Genomic DNA, 14718 nt, shown 5'->3' with positions numbered 1-14718 from the left:
AATGCATGTTAAGATTTTTTTTGCTTGCAAATTGATGCTACTTTAAATGTGATATTGCTATTGATTTGTGGTTATTATATGGTGATATATGTTATGTTGAATTTTGTTCTCCTAGTATGTAAATAAAAATTAAAACTTAAAATAATTTTTAACCGGCACATAACCATTGTTGTTGTAAGCTATTGTGATGATATGATATTTATTTATGATCGCTAAATTTGCAAATTTGTTAATTGAATAGATTCAAAATTGTTTAAACTATGCATTTTTTGTAATGGAAATTTTGTACTCATTTTTTTGTTTGATTGCTTTTCTTTGAGTTTGAGACATGTGACTTTTTCTATAATGAATTTTAGTCATTTAATAAATAATTTTTTTCTGTAAAGATAATGTTATGTAGACTGATACGAACTTATTATTAAGACTTGTTAATAATTTATGCCTAATTATTATTGTGTAGTATTTAATTTACTAGGAAAAAATAAATAACATACATATTTTGGTGTTGTCTGATTTCTTTATTTGTAAGTCTAATTTTTGGAGCTTTATTCTAAGCATTTTGTCTTGGAGTACTTAGTACTCAGTTCTAAATTTTTATGATAGTATTATTTATGTTCAGATTATTTCCTTGCAAATGTCATTGATGGGAGAGGAAGAGATCATGGATGAATGTGAGTATGAGCATGAGGATAGTATTTTTTACGATGAGAAGTATCCTGATGATGAGTCATACTTAGATGAGTTGCAGCAGGAAGAAGAGTTGGGTGATGAGTTAGACGGTGAGGAGATTTTTGCAGAATTGACAGATTATGATTATAATGATGCATATGGATTGGATTCAATTGAGGATTTATTGAAACTTGACTTTTTAAGCATTGGTGAGGTTGAAGTTGACAAGTTTCACTTTGGAACCCTAGCCATTGCTTTTGAATTTTACAACAGATTTGCAAAGAGCCAAGGTTTCAGTGCAAGAAAAGACAAAAATTGGAAGAACTCAACCGACGAGACCTACATGCAGAGATTTGTATGTTTTCGGCAAGGATATCAATTAGAGAAGTGGTACACTTTGCCAAACAGAAAAAGGGAACCAAAGACCGAGACAAGAACTGGGTACGAAGCTCAATTCCTAGTCAAGTTTGTAGGGGTAACTGGAAGATGGCATGTGACCCGATTTTCAAATCTTCATAATCACGAACTATTGGAAGGCCGGTTGAGCAGGTTATTGCCAGCTCATAGGAGTATGTCCAAAGCCGAAATTGCACTCATGAACAACATGCGCAAGTCGGGGATTAGCACATCCCAGGTTTATGCTTTGCTAGCAAGTCAAAGTGGTGGTTTTGACAAGTTGAACTATGGCCCCAGAGACATGTACAATCAAATAGCTAAGGCGATGCGTGAGATTCCAGAGGACGTGGGTAGAGCATTAAATTATTTGGAGGGGATGGCTGCAAACGATAAATCTTTATACTACAAAGAGTTTCGGGCAACGGTTGGAAGGTTGCTAAATCTCTTTTGGTGTGATGGTTTATATAGAGAGGACTATAAATTGTTTGGAGATGTTGTTGCGTTTGATGCTACGTACAACAAGAATAAATATAGGTGTCCTTTTGTTGTGTTCACAGGTGTCAACCATCACAACCAAACTATTGTCTTTGCTGCATGCATTGTAACAGATGAGACGGATGAGACTTATATATGGGTGTTGCAACAGTTTTTGGAGGCAATGGATGGTAGAGTCCCATCCTCTGTGATAACTGATGGGGCAAGGGCAATGAAGAATGCGATTGAGAAAGTATTCCCTGGTACTCACCACAGATTGTGTGCTTGGCATCTCCTGCGTAATGCAACTACAAATATGTGTAGTCCTCGTTTCACATCTAAGTTTAGGGATTGTATGTTAGGAGATTACGAGATTCCAGTGTTCCGTAACAAGTGGCATATATTGGTAGAGGAATTTGGGGTTGAGGAAAAAGAATGGCTAAATGAAATTTATGAGAAACGTCGATCATGGGCAACATGTTACATCCGAGGGAAGTTCTTTGCTGGATTTAGGACTACATCACGTTGCGAGGGTTTGCATTCATTGATTGGGAAGTACACTAAGCCTCATTATGACTTATCCGAGTTTATTGAGCACTTCCAACGAATGTTGGGCCATATGCGTTTTAGGGAATTTTATGCTGAATATGAATCTGCTCGTGGAGTTCCAGTTATGCAAACTTGTATTGAACCCCTTGAGATGTGTGCTGCTGATACTTACACAAGGGAGGTATTCTTTTTATTCAGGCCTATTCTTGTTCGGTCGGGTGCAATGAGAGTCGTGGATTACCAAACAAGAGACAATAGTATAATTTATTATGTTTGTAGGTATGCCAAACCAACAAAGGTGTGGGAGGTTGAGTGGGTGGATAATGGTAACGCAATCACTTGTTCATGCATGCGTATGGAATCATTCGGTATTCCCTGTGAACACATTATCTCTGTATTGGTCCGTAGGGATGTGCGCGAAATTCCTAAATGTCTAGTGTTGCATAGATGGACTAAGAAAGCAAAAGAATCTATGTCTGAGTCAAGTAGTTTTACAAGCGAATTACAAGTTAGCAATCGACTTTGTATCCTCAATGAGTGTGCTAGGATGATGTCAGAGGTTGCATGTGCTACTACAGAGAGGTTCCATGAAGCAAGGGATCTTATGCTTGATCTTTATAGCTCATACAAAGCACTAGATGAAGGGAACACGCCTTCGAAACCTAGATTGGGAGGTGGTACCAATCCTAAAGGGCATAGTGGTCGGAAAAAGCCCCAACGTTGCAGTAATTGCAAGAAACCTGGTCATAATAAAACTTCTTGTTCAAAGCGCAATGAAAATGCTTTCAGTACACAAGGTAGCTCTACCCGTCAAACTGATGTAAGTAGACAAAAATGATATATAATTTGATTTTTTATTCACTCACTTGATATTGGAACTGCTCCATGGTGCTAATTTAAAGTGTTATTAATATAAAATTTCGGTGTGGTTGTAGGCAATTTATGATGGTGAATGCATGGATGATGTGGAATACGAAACTCAAGAATGGTGGTGAACTTTGGGATTAGATGTTGTTTTATTTGTGATTAATTTTGATAGTTGATTAGGGGAATATGTAGTTACTAACTAAACTATAAATTATTATTGTTTCTTTCGTTTATTCTTAATAGTCGATTTTAATTTAGGACAATCAATTAAGTTGTTATGGGAAGACTTATTATTATTATTATTATTATTATTATTATTATTATTATTATTATTATATGGAAATAGAGATCATATATTTCCTTTTTTTTTGCTTTGTTTTGCTATTCGAGAATGTGACTTAGTGTAGGAGTATGAAATTTTTAATAATGAAAAGTGTTTGGAATATACAAGACAATTTGTCACTATCATGTATGATGTGGCAAATTTTGCTAAATATGTATATAAATAGGTAGATGATAAAAAATTATTATAAAATCTGATATAATGTTGCATAAACTTATTGTAGGAAGGTGATTTAACTATCATGAAATCAGCATAAGAAATAAAATAAATAAACATATGAAAAATAAATGATAGAGAATTCAAAGAAGTATAAAATAAGAGCTCTATGATTTTATTTATACATTCATAGTTGGTAACATCAACTGATTATATTAAGAAGAGAGATGCACACCGTTGTTGCAAGGAGAAGAATGGGAAGCCAAGTTTTTTTTTGTATTTTTTTTTCCTGACCTATTTTCTTTATCCCTTCGTCTGGACACTCAGTTTAAAATGATTTGTCCAACTAACCAAAAATAAAAAAGAAAGATTGAATAGAAAAATTTTAATGAAAGAAAAAAAAAGAAAATTTCATGTAATAGTTTTTTAATATACAAGATCGATTTTATTAAAAAATAGTGCTAACTAATATTTCATATGAATAAAAAACAATTGATATTCTCATGTTATATGACGTAATGTGAGAGAATACCGCAAAAACATGTTAAATTGTTATATTATTTATAAAACATGAATAAAACAATATAAGTAGTCAATGAATGGAATAAAAAAAATTTCATTCATGTACTCCACGATTATAATTATTCTTAAATTGTCAAAAAAATGCATTATCAAATAGTTTAAAATTAAATATTTTAGTATTTTATTACAATTTAGAAATATATTTATAAAAAGTTTAATTCTTAATTCATGTACTCACCAGTTATAACTATTCTTAAGTCGTCATAATGTGCATTATCAAATAATTTAAAATTAAATATTTTAGTATTTTATTGCAGTTTAGAAATATATTTATAAAAAATTTAATTATATGTTTTTTGTTAACATAAAACTCCAATTATAAAATTTGTAAACTGTATTGAATGTATTAAAAATGTAATAAAATTACAAGAATTAATAAGTTAACTAAATATTTATCTTAAATAATTTACTAGCATATATAAATAAGTTATTTGAATTGCAAACCTAAAGATAGCAATTTAATAATCATATCAATATAAAGATGTTGAAATTTGTTATGGAACATAGCCATAAACAATACACTACCGAATAAACTATTTAAAGCATTAGTGTCATGAATTCACAATCCTAATTGACAACACAGCTCCAAAAAACAAAAACAAGAAAGAAATTATAAGTGTCATTCCATGTAGTTAACAAAGCAAAGACATAATTGTGATGCACACGGCATTTCAATAATCATCGTCCTCTGCATGCATGTTCCAAAACTCTTGAACAAGTGGAGCTATTTCAGCCTTGAGTTCATTGAATCGCCCATGAAATAATTGCATTGCAGTGTACATCCGTGTGCCATTTTCATCTAACTGCAAAAAAAAATCACTTATAGCCAACTCTATGACAACATTGGTAATACGTATTCACAAATGCAGTTTTTAAGTGACCAGATCGTACCACATGAACTTCAGAGCATTGGGCATCAAATGCATGTTCCAAATTCATCCATTGAAGAACCCATGATGGAGAATCACGGCTGCACAACAATAATAACAGAAAAAGGAATTGAAACGAGAAAAATAATTTGTAGAAATGACATGATACATTTTATGTTAACAACAACATACAATCCATTTTGTATTTTGTAAAAGTGATGATACATTTAATGTCGATTAGGGATTCCTCTTGGAGCATGAATTCTCCATCTCCACATGTTTCTTTCATCTCAAGTTTACATTCGTTGTAGATGTCACTTTTTAAAATGTGCTCTACTGTCGCAGCCTATATTAAAGAAATATAAAACAACTTCAGATTTTGAGTCACTTAACATGTGCTCATGAGCAACTAAATTGATTGAGGGTATTAGTTACAATGTCACTAACCACTGTTGTCATCTTGGTTCTACGACGCTGAATATCATCATCTTCTAAATAAGAATCCAGTTGCCAAATTATGCTATCGTGTATGCTGATAACCATTAGGTACCGGTGCTCATTTTCTCTCATTGGGATGTATATCTGCATCAAGCAGGAGATATGATGCATCAAAGATTAATGTCTTTGTTCTGTTAAAATTTTTTTATTTGAAAATATTTGATGACATGGCGTATTTATGAAGAGTAAATAACACTTACAAACTGAAGATCCTTAGTTGGCTGCATGAACTGTTTGACCATGGGAACTAATATCTCATCCAAATTATTTCCATCCAATATGGTGTCCTAGGTATTTATTTTTATTTCAGTAGACATTAATATGTATATAATCAAATTATAAATAGCAAACTAATGCACTTACTGCAAAAGTTGGAGGAAGCTGCCAGACGTTTTTCCATGTCAATAAAGTCTGATTATGGACACATTTCAAGGCAGTCAAGTACAATATCTTCTCACTTATTTGTTGTGTTGGACAGAGTGACTCAAAATCCTTCCTAGTTGCAGTCACGTCTCCTATCTTAAGAAGCTCTTCTCTAGAATAAACAAATAAAAAAAATAAGAAACCAAATTGTGATTAAAAAAAAAGAATATAGACTAAATAATCAATAATTATACTGTAGCAACTAAAGCATAAGTGTTACCCTGGATCCAGCTCTGCAGAAAATATGAATGCAGCGGCCTGAATTTCTTCAGATTTGAGACCCATCTTTGGGTTTGGCTTGAATTTGCATTTCATGCCCTGGCAAATATTAAAACAATTTGGCTACATACTGTTATAAGTTTACTTTAATTTATGTATACGTTATTAAGTTATTAAAAGGAATTATATAACACGTCAGTGAAAAGAATGATAACCCAAATTTCACCTGGTTGTTTAACATTAGATAAATTTTAAAATTTCCAACATAATGAAAACTAAAGTGAAGTGAGAACTTATTGCATCTTGACAGGAGAGCATGATATAAAAATAATTATTTAAAAAAATATTAATCTAAATATCTTACGTCCATGATAATAATTGTTTAATATAAAACTCTTACCCTTGTAACATCGAAACAGTATATTTCTTTTTCTTTGTTTTCTTTGTTCCCTTCAGCAATATGATCTTCAGTGTTCCTTGCCTCCCCACCCGCAGCTATTTTGTTAACTTTTGGAATCTTCGGAGGTTTAGCATTTGATGGCAAAAAAGCTAATTTTCTGCCGGCTTCAACTGTGGCTGTTGGCCGAGACTTTTTCTGCAACAAATTAACTAAAGTTTATGGCTGAACAAATAATTTCAATTAAGGACCATATCCAAAGCCAATGAAAATATTTTTGCCATGTGTCTAACATATGAGCTGAAAATCGGTATATTGCATTTAATTCGAATTAAAAAAAAGAGTCCGATATATCTTGGAAAAAAGAACATAGCAACCAATGAAAATGGACCCCAAATGTCATGTTGCAATAAATATCGATTGTGGGGAAATTTGCTTTCGGAGGTTGCTTCCAATGTTTCCAGTTGAGTTGTTCGAATTCACACTATTCAAGTTGATGTTGAGGTTGTTCTTGTTATTTTCTGCTCTCAGTTGTTCCCTTTTCCTATTGCTTGGAGTAGTCTTGGTGTTAGATTTGCTAGACATCAGATTTGTCACGTCTATAACACCCTCGTCATTGTCAACCACGTCAGTAAGAACGTTCATTGCGGGTGTGCCAGCTCCGAAAGGCCTAAGCTTGCTTACAAATGGTCTTAAAGACAGAGACGGTTTCACAATGGGCTTAACATCTTGCCCCTCGGGTATGATCAACGGCGGCGAGATTGATCTTGTTTTTTGGACGTCGTCTTCCTTTTCTTTTTTGGACTGAGCAACAAGAATGTCAATCTTGCGTTCCATTGACAACAAGTTGGCTCGAGTGTTCAGGCATTCTATTTTAAAGTATTCCTTCACATCCTAGTGTAAAATATTAAATTTTAATATTCGTATCATTTGATAACGTATAAACTTAAATAATCTCACAGCAGTAAAAGGACTTGTCCCACTGTGTTCTATTGAAAAATACCTTCATAAAAGAGAGGACTTGACCCACTGTGCAATCCGGCAGCTTGCCACTCTCGTCTTGAATTCGAGAAGAACCGGGAAATAAAATTGGTTTGACAAAGTCCTCCTACATGGGATTCAAAAAAAAGTAGTTCGACGACACCACAAAATATTTCAGGAAATGTGAGTTTTTTAAGTAAGACCTGAAGTCTGAATAATATATATATCCTTCCGATATCATTTATACCTCAACAGTTTTGTTTCGAGAGACTTCGTCAGCCTTGTCTTGTATCCTTTCCCCTTTCTTCAGCAAATAATCATCTCCATTGTTACTATAAAATACATAAATTGGGACATTAATTCGTGTAACTGAAATAATAATGCAACAGAGAGGGCAGAGCCATTAGGCAAGTATCACCTTCCGAATTTTGGTTGGCTCGAACTAGAATTATTGCAATTGTCCTCCACTTCTATGTGGTGCACCTTGTCAGCTGTTTTCAAGTTTGAAAGTGGTTCATTTTCTTCATGAGTCATTTTTGACAATGAAATTTCTTGGAAGAGAAAAATGTACTCTCTCTTAAGGTACTCAGATATTCTTATATATTGGTACCATCATCCACCAATAATCAACCTATATTGAGAAGCGGAATCTCCTCGTAACACGATAAGCATATTAATTATAGTTTTAATGAATTATTTGTAATAAATAACAATGAAGATCATTAAAAGGGATTTAAACTGCCCTATCCAAAGGCGCAAAATAAACAAACACGTGATGAATAATATTCAGTTATATAAATAATTTATCAGAAAAAATGGGAAAATAACTTTTGTTGAAAAACTACGAGTACATTTATTGTAGCGTAAATGATTTATTTTCAACAAATAATAATTAATTGTAACCTATATGAAATTACTAACATATAACAAACTATTTACATAATTTACAAACAAAAAATGAATATGTTTTCTTTAATGTCGTAAACCCATTAGCTTATTAATTATAGTCGTTATGACCTATTTCCAACAACTAACCATCACGATTACCATATGAAATTAAAACCGCTATAGTCAACTAACATCATGTGACCAAAACAAAACGTGAAATTTACCTGAAGTAGTTTAAAAGCAACAACCCAGACGAGTTCAATCTACACCGCCCAAAAGAGAACAACAGAAAGAGGATCGATCCAGACGAAGCGGCGGACGGTGACCGTAAAAGCCGCGGAACATGTACAAATGTGAAGACAAAAACCATGACTGAGAGAGAAAAACAAGACGAACACAACGAGAGAGGGAGACAAAGAGATGTCCATAAGAAGTGGAGCTCTAGTATGGAGTGATAAAAAGACCACGTGCGAATGAGATGAGAGAAGTGAGGATTTTCAATTTTTATTCAATTTATTTTTACCAGTAACAGAGAGTGAGAGGCTGTGGTATGCGGTTGCTGAAGACGAATTCATTCATTAGGGTTTCTTAGCTGAGGTTAATAACTTATGCTTTTTTCGATTTAAAGTTTAAGCTCCATAAATTTTCTTCAATTTTTTAGATTTTTTTAATGTCTATACAAAATTATTATGTCTATTGTACGTATACTTCTTTATCTAAAAAAAATCCTTACTATGTCTTTTTTTTTTTTTTACAAAACATAAAACTTCAGTTTTTTATTTTTTTTAATTACTTATATTAATATACAAAATATATTGTTATCAAAATTCATATACCGTAATATTTATTACGAAATAACTATATATCTTTTTAACTTCGAATATATATTTTTAAAATAATCTAACAAGTCTAATTTTCGAAAGTCATTTTTTTTTTAAAAATTAACAAAAAAATTTGTTTTACTCTCTTAAAATAAACCGCATGAGACTTAATAGCAATATTACTTTTTAAAATATAATAAAAATTCAAAAAAAATTTGAAATTCACAAAGACTCTTGATGTGCATTGATGCAGTATGCTAGGAGTCTTCCATTAATTGCGGAAGAAATCACGCTGTTTTCATTAAGTTGTAGTTAATATTTAAACTAATACTAAGTAATATATTTGATCTATTAATTAAATGGCAAATTCACATCCCAAATTTCCAATGTTGTTTCTTTTACTTACTAATAAAAAAAAACTTCAAATTTGTTGTGAAATAAATAAAAGATATAAAATAGAGATGTATAAATAGAAGACTCTATTATTAATATAATTAGCTCAATAATAATTTATATATATATAATAATATTATATGTTGTAATGTGTATATATATACAAAGATGGAAAGAAGTATTAAAAATAAAGAGAGAGAGAATTGTATATGATTATTGTTACTATCTCAATATAATAAAGATAATTAATATTGCTATTAATATTATATGTAAAGAGTAATAGAAAAGAGAATTTAAAATACTAATAAAATAAAAGAAGAGAAGGAATTGTAGTAGAAATATAAAGAGAAGAGTATTTGATTGCAACATAAAGAGAGAATAATATTAAGTTGTTGTAAAGAGATAGAGAAAGGGAAGTATTTGTAACCGTATCAAATCCATTTGCCTCGTTCATGCTTTTATAGGCAAATAAATTCAACTATTCAAACTTTATTAATTGTACTTTTTCATGTGAATTTGCTCCTTACATAGGAAATCAGATCCACCCTTAAATGAGCATTCATCCTTATCTATCCATGCTGTAACACTCCCCCTTGAATGCTCATTTAGGAATATGCCTCATTAAAACCTTACTAAAGAAAACCCTGTGGGAAAAATCTTAGTGAAGGAAAAAGAGTACCATATCCTTGGGGACTGCCTCATTAAAAACCTTGTCAAGAAAAACCCAATGGGAAAAAAACCTGACCAAGGGAAAAAGAGTACAGTCTCCCCCTCTTGCTGACATTATTTAATGTCTCGAAATCGGCACATCCCAATATCATGTACCAATCTTTCAAATGAGGATTTTGGGAGTGACTTTGTAAATAAATCTGCCAGATTGTCACTTGAACTAATCTGTTGGACATCAATAGTCCCTTGATTTTGAAGATCATGAGTGAAGAAGAATTTGGGAGAGATATGCTTTGTTCTATCACCTTTGATGTATCCGCCCTTAAGTTGAGCAATGCACGCTGTATTATCTTCAAATAGGACAGTTGGAGCTATCTTATAATCAATCAGTCCACATGATGACAGGATATATTGGATCAAACTCCTGAGCCAAAAACACTCGCGACTAGCTTCATGAATCGCCGGTATTTCAGCATGATTAGAGGAGGTTGCTGCAATCCTCTGTTTTGTGGACCTCCATGATATAGCTGTACCACCATATGTGAATAAGTATCCTGTTTGAGATCTCCCTTTATGTGGATCAGACAGGTATCCGGCATCTGCATAGCCAACTAATTGTGACTTGGATCCATAGGGATAAAACAATCCCATATCAACCGTTCCATGAAGATATCGAAAAATTTGTTTGATTCCACTCCAATGTCTTCTGGTTGGAGAGGAACTATATCTTGCTAGTAAATTCACCGCGAATGATATGTCAGGTCGCGTATTATTAGCAAGATACATTAGCGCTCCAATGGCACTAAGATATGGTACTTCAGGACCAATGATATCTTCATTCTCTTCTTTAGGACGGAATTGATCCTTTTTCACATTTAAAGATCTTACAATCATTGGGGTACTTAATGGATGTGACTTATCCATATAAAATCTCTTCAAGATCTTTTTTGTGTATGTTGTTTGGTGAATAAAGATCCCATTTTTTATATGCTCGATTTGTAGGCCGAGACAAAACTTAGTCTTTCCAAGATCTTTCATCTCAAACTCTTCTTTTAGAGTTTTTATAATTGTTGGAATCTCTTTAGGAGTCCCAATGATATTTAAATCATCAACGTACACAGCAATTATAATGAACCCAGATGTAGTTTTCTTTATGAAAACACATGGGCAGATATCATCATTCTTGAATCCGTTTTTGGCCAGATACTCAGTAAGACGATTATACCACATTCGTCCAGATTGCTTTAGACCATATAAAGATCTTTGCAATTTGACTGAGTATAACCCTTGCGAATATTCACTAGATGGTTTAGATATCTTTAGTCCTTCAGGGACTTTTATATAGATATCCCGATCTAATGAGCCGTACAAATAGGCTGTTACCACATCCATTAAATGCATATGCAGTTTATGATATGCAGATAAACTGACCAAATAACGCAATGTTATCACATCCACTACAGGGGAATATGTTTCTTCATAATCTATACCGGGCCTTTGTGAAAAACCTTGTGCCACAAGTCGGGCTTTGTAGCGCACAACTTCATTTTTCTCATTTCGTTTTCTCACAAATACCCACTTATATCCAACAGGTTTTACATCTTCAGGTGTACGGACTACAGGTCCAAAGACTTCACGTTTTGCAAGTGAGTCTAATTCAGCCTTCATGGCTTCTTTCCATTTTGGCCAATCATTCCTTTGTTGACATTCTTCGACTGATCTTGGCTCAAGATCCTTACTTTCATGCATGATATCTAATGCCACATTATATGCAAATATTTCATTGACAATTGTCTTATTTCGGTCTCATTTCTCTCCTGTAAAGACATAATTTATTGAGATCTCATCATTTTCACAATTTTCAGGTACCTGAACGTCTTCTGGCGTTATATCAGAATTTTGGACAACTGCATGTATCTCTACTATGTCTTTTTCAACAGGAATATTATTTACCTCTTTTCTCTTTCGAGGATTTTTGTCTTTGGAACCGACAGGCCTGCCACGCTTCTGGCGTGAATTTGCTTCAGTGGCTACTTGTCCTACTGGGACATCAATTCGAATGGGAGCATTTTCCGCTGGTATATAAGATTTGGTTATCCTCTTTGTATCGGAAAATGCATCAGGCAATTCATTTGCTATTCTTTGCAAATGTATAATCTTTTGAACTTCTAGTTCACATTGCCCTGATCGAGGATCTAAATGCATCAACGATGATGCATTCCAATTAAGTTCCTTTTCAGGAAGCTTATTCTCTCCCCCTAATGTTGGAAATTTTGATTCATCAAAATGACAATCCGCAAACCTGGCTTTAAATACATCTCCAGTTTGTATCTCAAGATACCTCACTATAGAGGGAGAATCATATCCAACATATATTCCCAATTTTCTTTGGGGTCCCATTTTGGTGCGATTAGGTGGTGCAATGGGAACATATATCGCACACCCAAATATTCTTAAATGGGAAACATTTGGCTGCTGGCCAAAAGCTAATTGCATAGGAGAGAATTGATGATGACTCGTTGGCCTCAAACGAATAAGTGTTGCGGCATGTAAAATAGCATGCCCCCAAACCGAGGTTGGGAGATTTGTTCTCATAAGCAAGGGTCTAGCAATTAATTGGAGATGCTTAATAAGTGATTCTGCTAACCCATTTTGTGTGTGAACATAAGCTACTGGATGTTCAACACTTATTCCATTAGCCATACAATAAGCATCAAAAGCTTGGGAAGTAAATTCACCAGCATTATCAAGACGAATTGCTTTAATTGGATTTTCTGGAAATTGTGCTTTTAATTGAATAATTTGAGCCAATAATCTCGCAAACGCCAGGTTGCGAGAAGATAATAAGCACACATGTGACCATCTCGAAGATGCGTCTATTAGGACCATAAAATATCTAAAAGATCCACATGGTGGATGAATAGGTCCACATATATCACCTTGAATCCTTTCTAGGAATTCAGGAGACTCAAATCCAATCTTTACTGGTGATGGCCTTAAAATTAACTTTCCCTGAGAACATGCAGCACAACAAAATTCACTAGTTTTAAGAATCTTCTGGTTCTTTAGTGAATGTCCATGAGAGTTTTCAATAATTCTCCTCATCATGGTTGTTCCCGGATGACCCAATCGGTCGTGCCAAGTTATGAACTCATTTGAGCTAGTAAACTTCTGGTTTACAATGGCATGTGATTCAATTGCACTAATCTTGATATAATACAACCCAGATGAAAGTGAGGGTAATTTTTCTAATATAACTTTCTTATTTGAATCATGAGTTGTGATACATAAATACTCATGATTTCCCTCATTCATAGTCTCAATATGATATCCATTTCGGCGAATATCTTTAAAACTCAACAAGTTTCTTCGAGACTTGGTAGATAACAGTGCATTATTTATTATAAATTTTGTTCCTCCAGGAAACAAAATTATAGCTCTTCCGGAGCCTTCTATCACATTGCCTGAGCCAATAATAGTGTTAACATATTCCTCTTTTGGCACAAGATGGGTAAAATATATATCACTTTTGAGAATAGTGTGCGAACTTGCACTATCCGCAAGGCATACATCTTCATTACATATCCTTGCCATTCTCTTCAAAAACAAATAATAATAAAATGAGTAGTATGCACAGTTAAATTGAATACTTGATCAGAATTATTTGTCTAAGAAACACTGTACATAAAATAATGTCATATACTAAAATTTTATTTTAAAATTTGACACATTTAATAATTTCAAAATTCATAAACATTAATATTTCATTATTTATGTACATCACATTTGAAACTTAAATACATAGAAAATAAAACTTAACAATAAGTCTTTTACATTATTTATTTACATAGATACTTCACAATCCCACGTATTAAACTATTCCATCATTGATCAAATGACCAATATTTCCTTCAGGATCCTCAAAGAAATCAGATACATCATAATGAGTGGTGGAGTTCTCAGCATCATTTGAAACAAAATTTGTTTCCTTTCCTTTGTCGTTCTTTTTCAAAGATGCCTGGTAAAGATCGACTAGGTGCCTTGGGGTACGACAGGTACGTGACCAATGGCCCTTTCCACCACAGCGGAAACACTTCTCCTCGGTTGATTTATTCTGCCCGATATTCCTTTCTTTATCCCACTTCTGGTGAGATCCTTTCTTTTGAACATAATTCTTTTTCCTTCCATAATTTTTCATGTTATTAAAAGCTTGCCATTTACCTCTTCTGGGGTAATGATTTGCCGCATTTACTTCAGGAAATGGGGCGGCGCCAGCTGGGCGCGCTTCATGATTTTTCAATAACAACTCATTGTTGCGTTCGGCAACAAGAAGGCAAGAAATTAACTCAGAAAATTTTTTAAACCCTTTCTCTCGATACTGCTGCTGCAGGAGCACATTCGAGGCATGGAAGGTTGAGAAAGTTTTCTCCAACATATCATGATCAGTTATTTTTTCTCCACACAATTTCATTCGTGAGGTGATTCGAAACATTGTAGAATTATATTCATTTATAGATTTAAAAT

At 33.4% G+C, this 14718-nt stretch overlaps 2 protein-coding genes across 8 annotated transcripts; one reads left to right on the top strand and one right to left on the bottom strand.

The window, feature by feature from the left end:
* Positions 1-643: 643 nt before the first annotated feature.
* On the top strand, positions 644-3083 carry LOC112779419 (protein FAR1-RELATED SEQUENCE 5-like). The gene is made up of 2 exons (XM_025823684.1): positions 644-2908; positions 3024-3083. The coding sequence occupies exons 1-2, from the start codon at positions 644-646 to the stop codon at positions 3081-3083; spliced, it is 2325 nt and encodes a 774-aa protein (XP_025679469.1).
* Positions 3084-4485: 1402 nt separating this feature from the next.
* Positions 4486-8905, bottom strand: LOC112790840 (uncharacterized). 7 transcript variants are annotated; one of them, XM_029297092.2, is made up of 12 exons: positions 8536-8905; positions 7842-8073; positions 7671-7755; positions 7446-7550; positions 6446-6640; positions 6047-6144; positions 5767-5938; positions 5604-5690; positions 5353-5487; positions 5098-5251; positions 4928-5006; positions 4486-4839 (listed from the first exon to the last, which is right to left on the bottom strand). In XM_029297092.2, the coding sequence occupies exons 2-11, from the start codon at positions 7955-7957 to the stop codon at positions 4972-4974; spliced, it is 1182 nt and encodes a 393-aa protein (XP_029152925.1). In that variant the 5' UTR covers positions 7958-8073; positions 8536-8905; the 3' UTR covers positions 4486-4839; positions 4928-4971. The 7 variants fall into 7 exon arrangements, 5 of the variants coding, with proteins under 5 accessions (XP_029152925.1, XP_072089346.1, XP_072089347.1 ...); XM_072233245.1 differs by having other exon boundaries at positions 4486-4835; XM_072233246.1 differs by having other exon boundaries at positions 5131-5251.
* Between the last annotated feature and the right edge of the window lie 5813 nt (positions 8906-14718).

This window comes from Arachis hypogaea, chromosome 3, assembly GCF_003086295.3.
Source record: "Arachis hypogaea cultivar Tifrunner chromosome 3, arahy.Tifrunner.gnm2.J5K5, whole genome shotgun sequence".
NCBI classification, from domain to species: Eukaryota; Viridiplantae; Streptophyta; class Magnoliopsida; order Fabales; family Fabaceae; genus Arachis; species Arachis hypogaea.
Note: the sequence above shows the minus strand (reverse complement) of the source record. Positions and strands in the feature narration are given on the sequence as shown.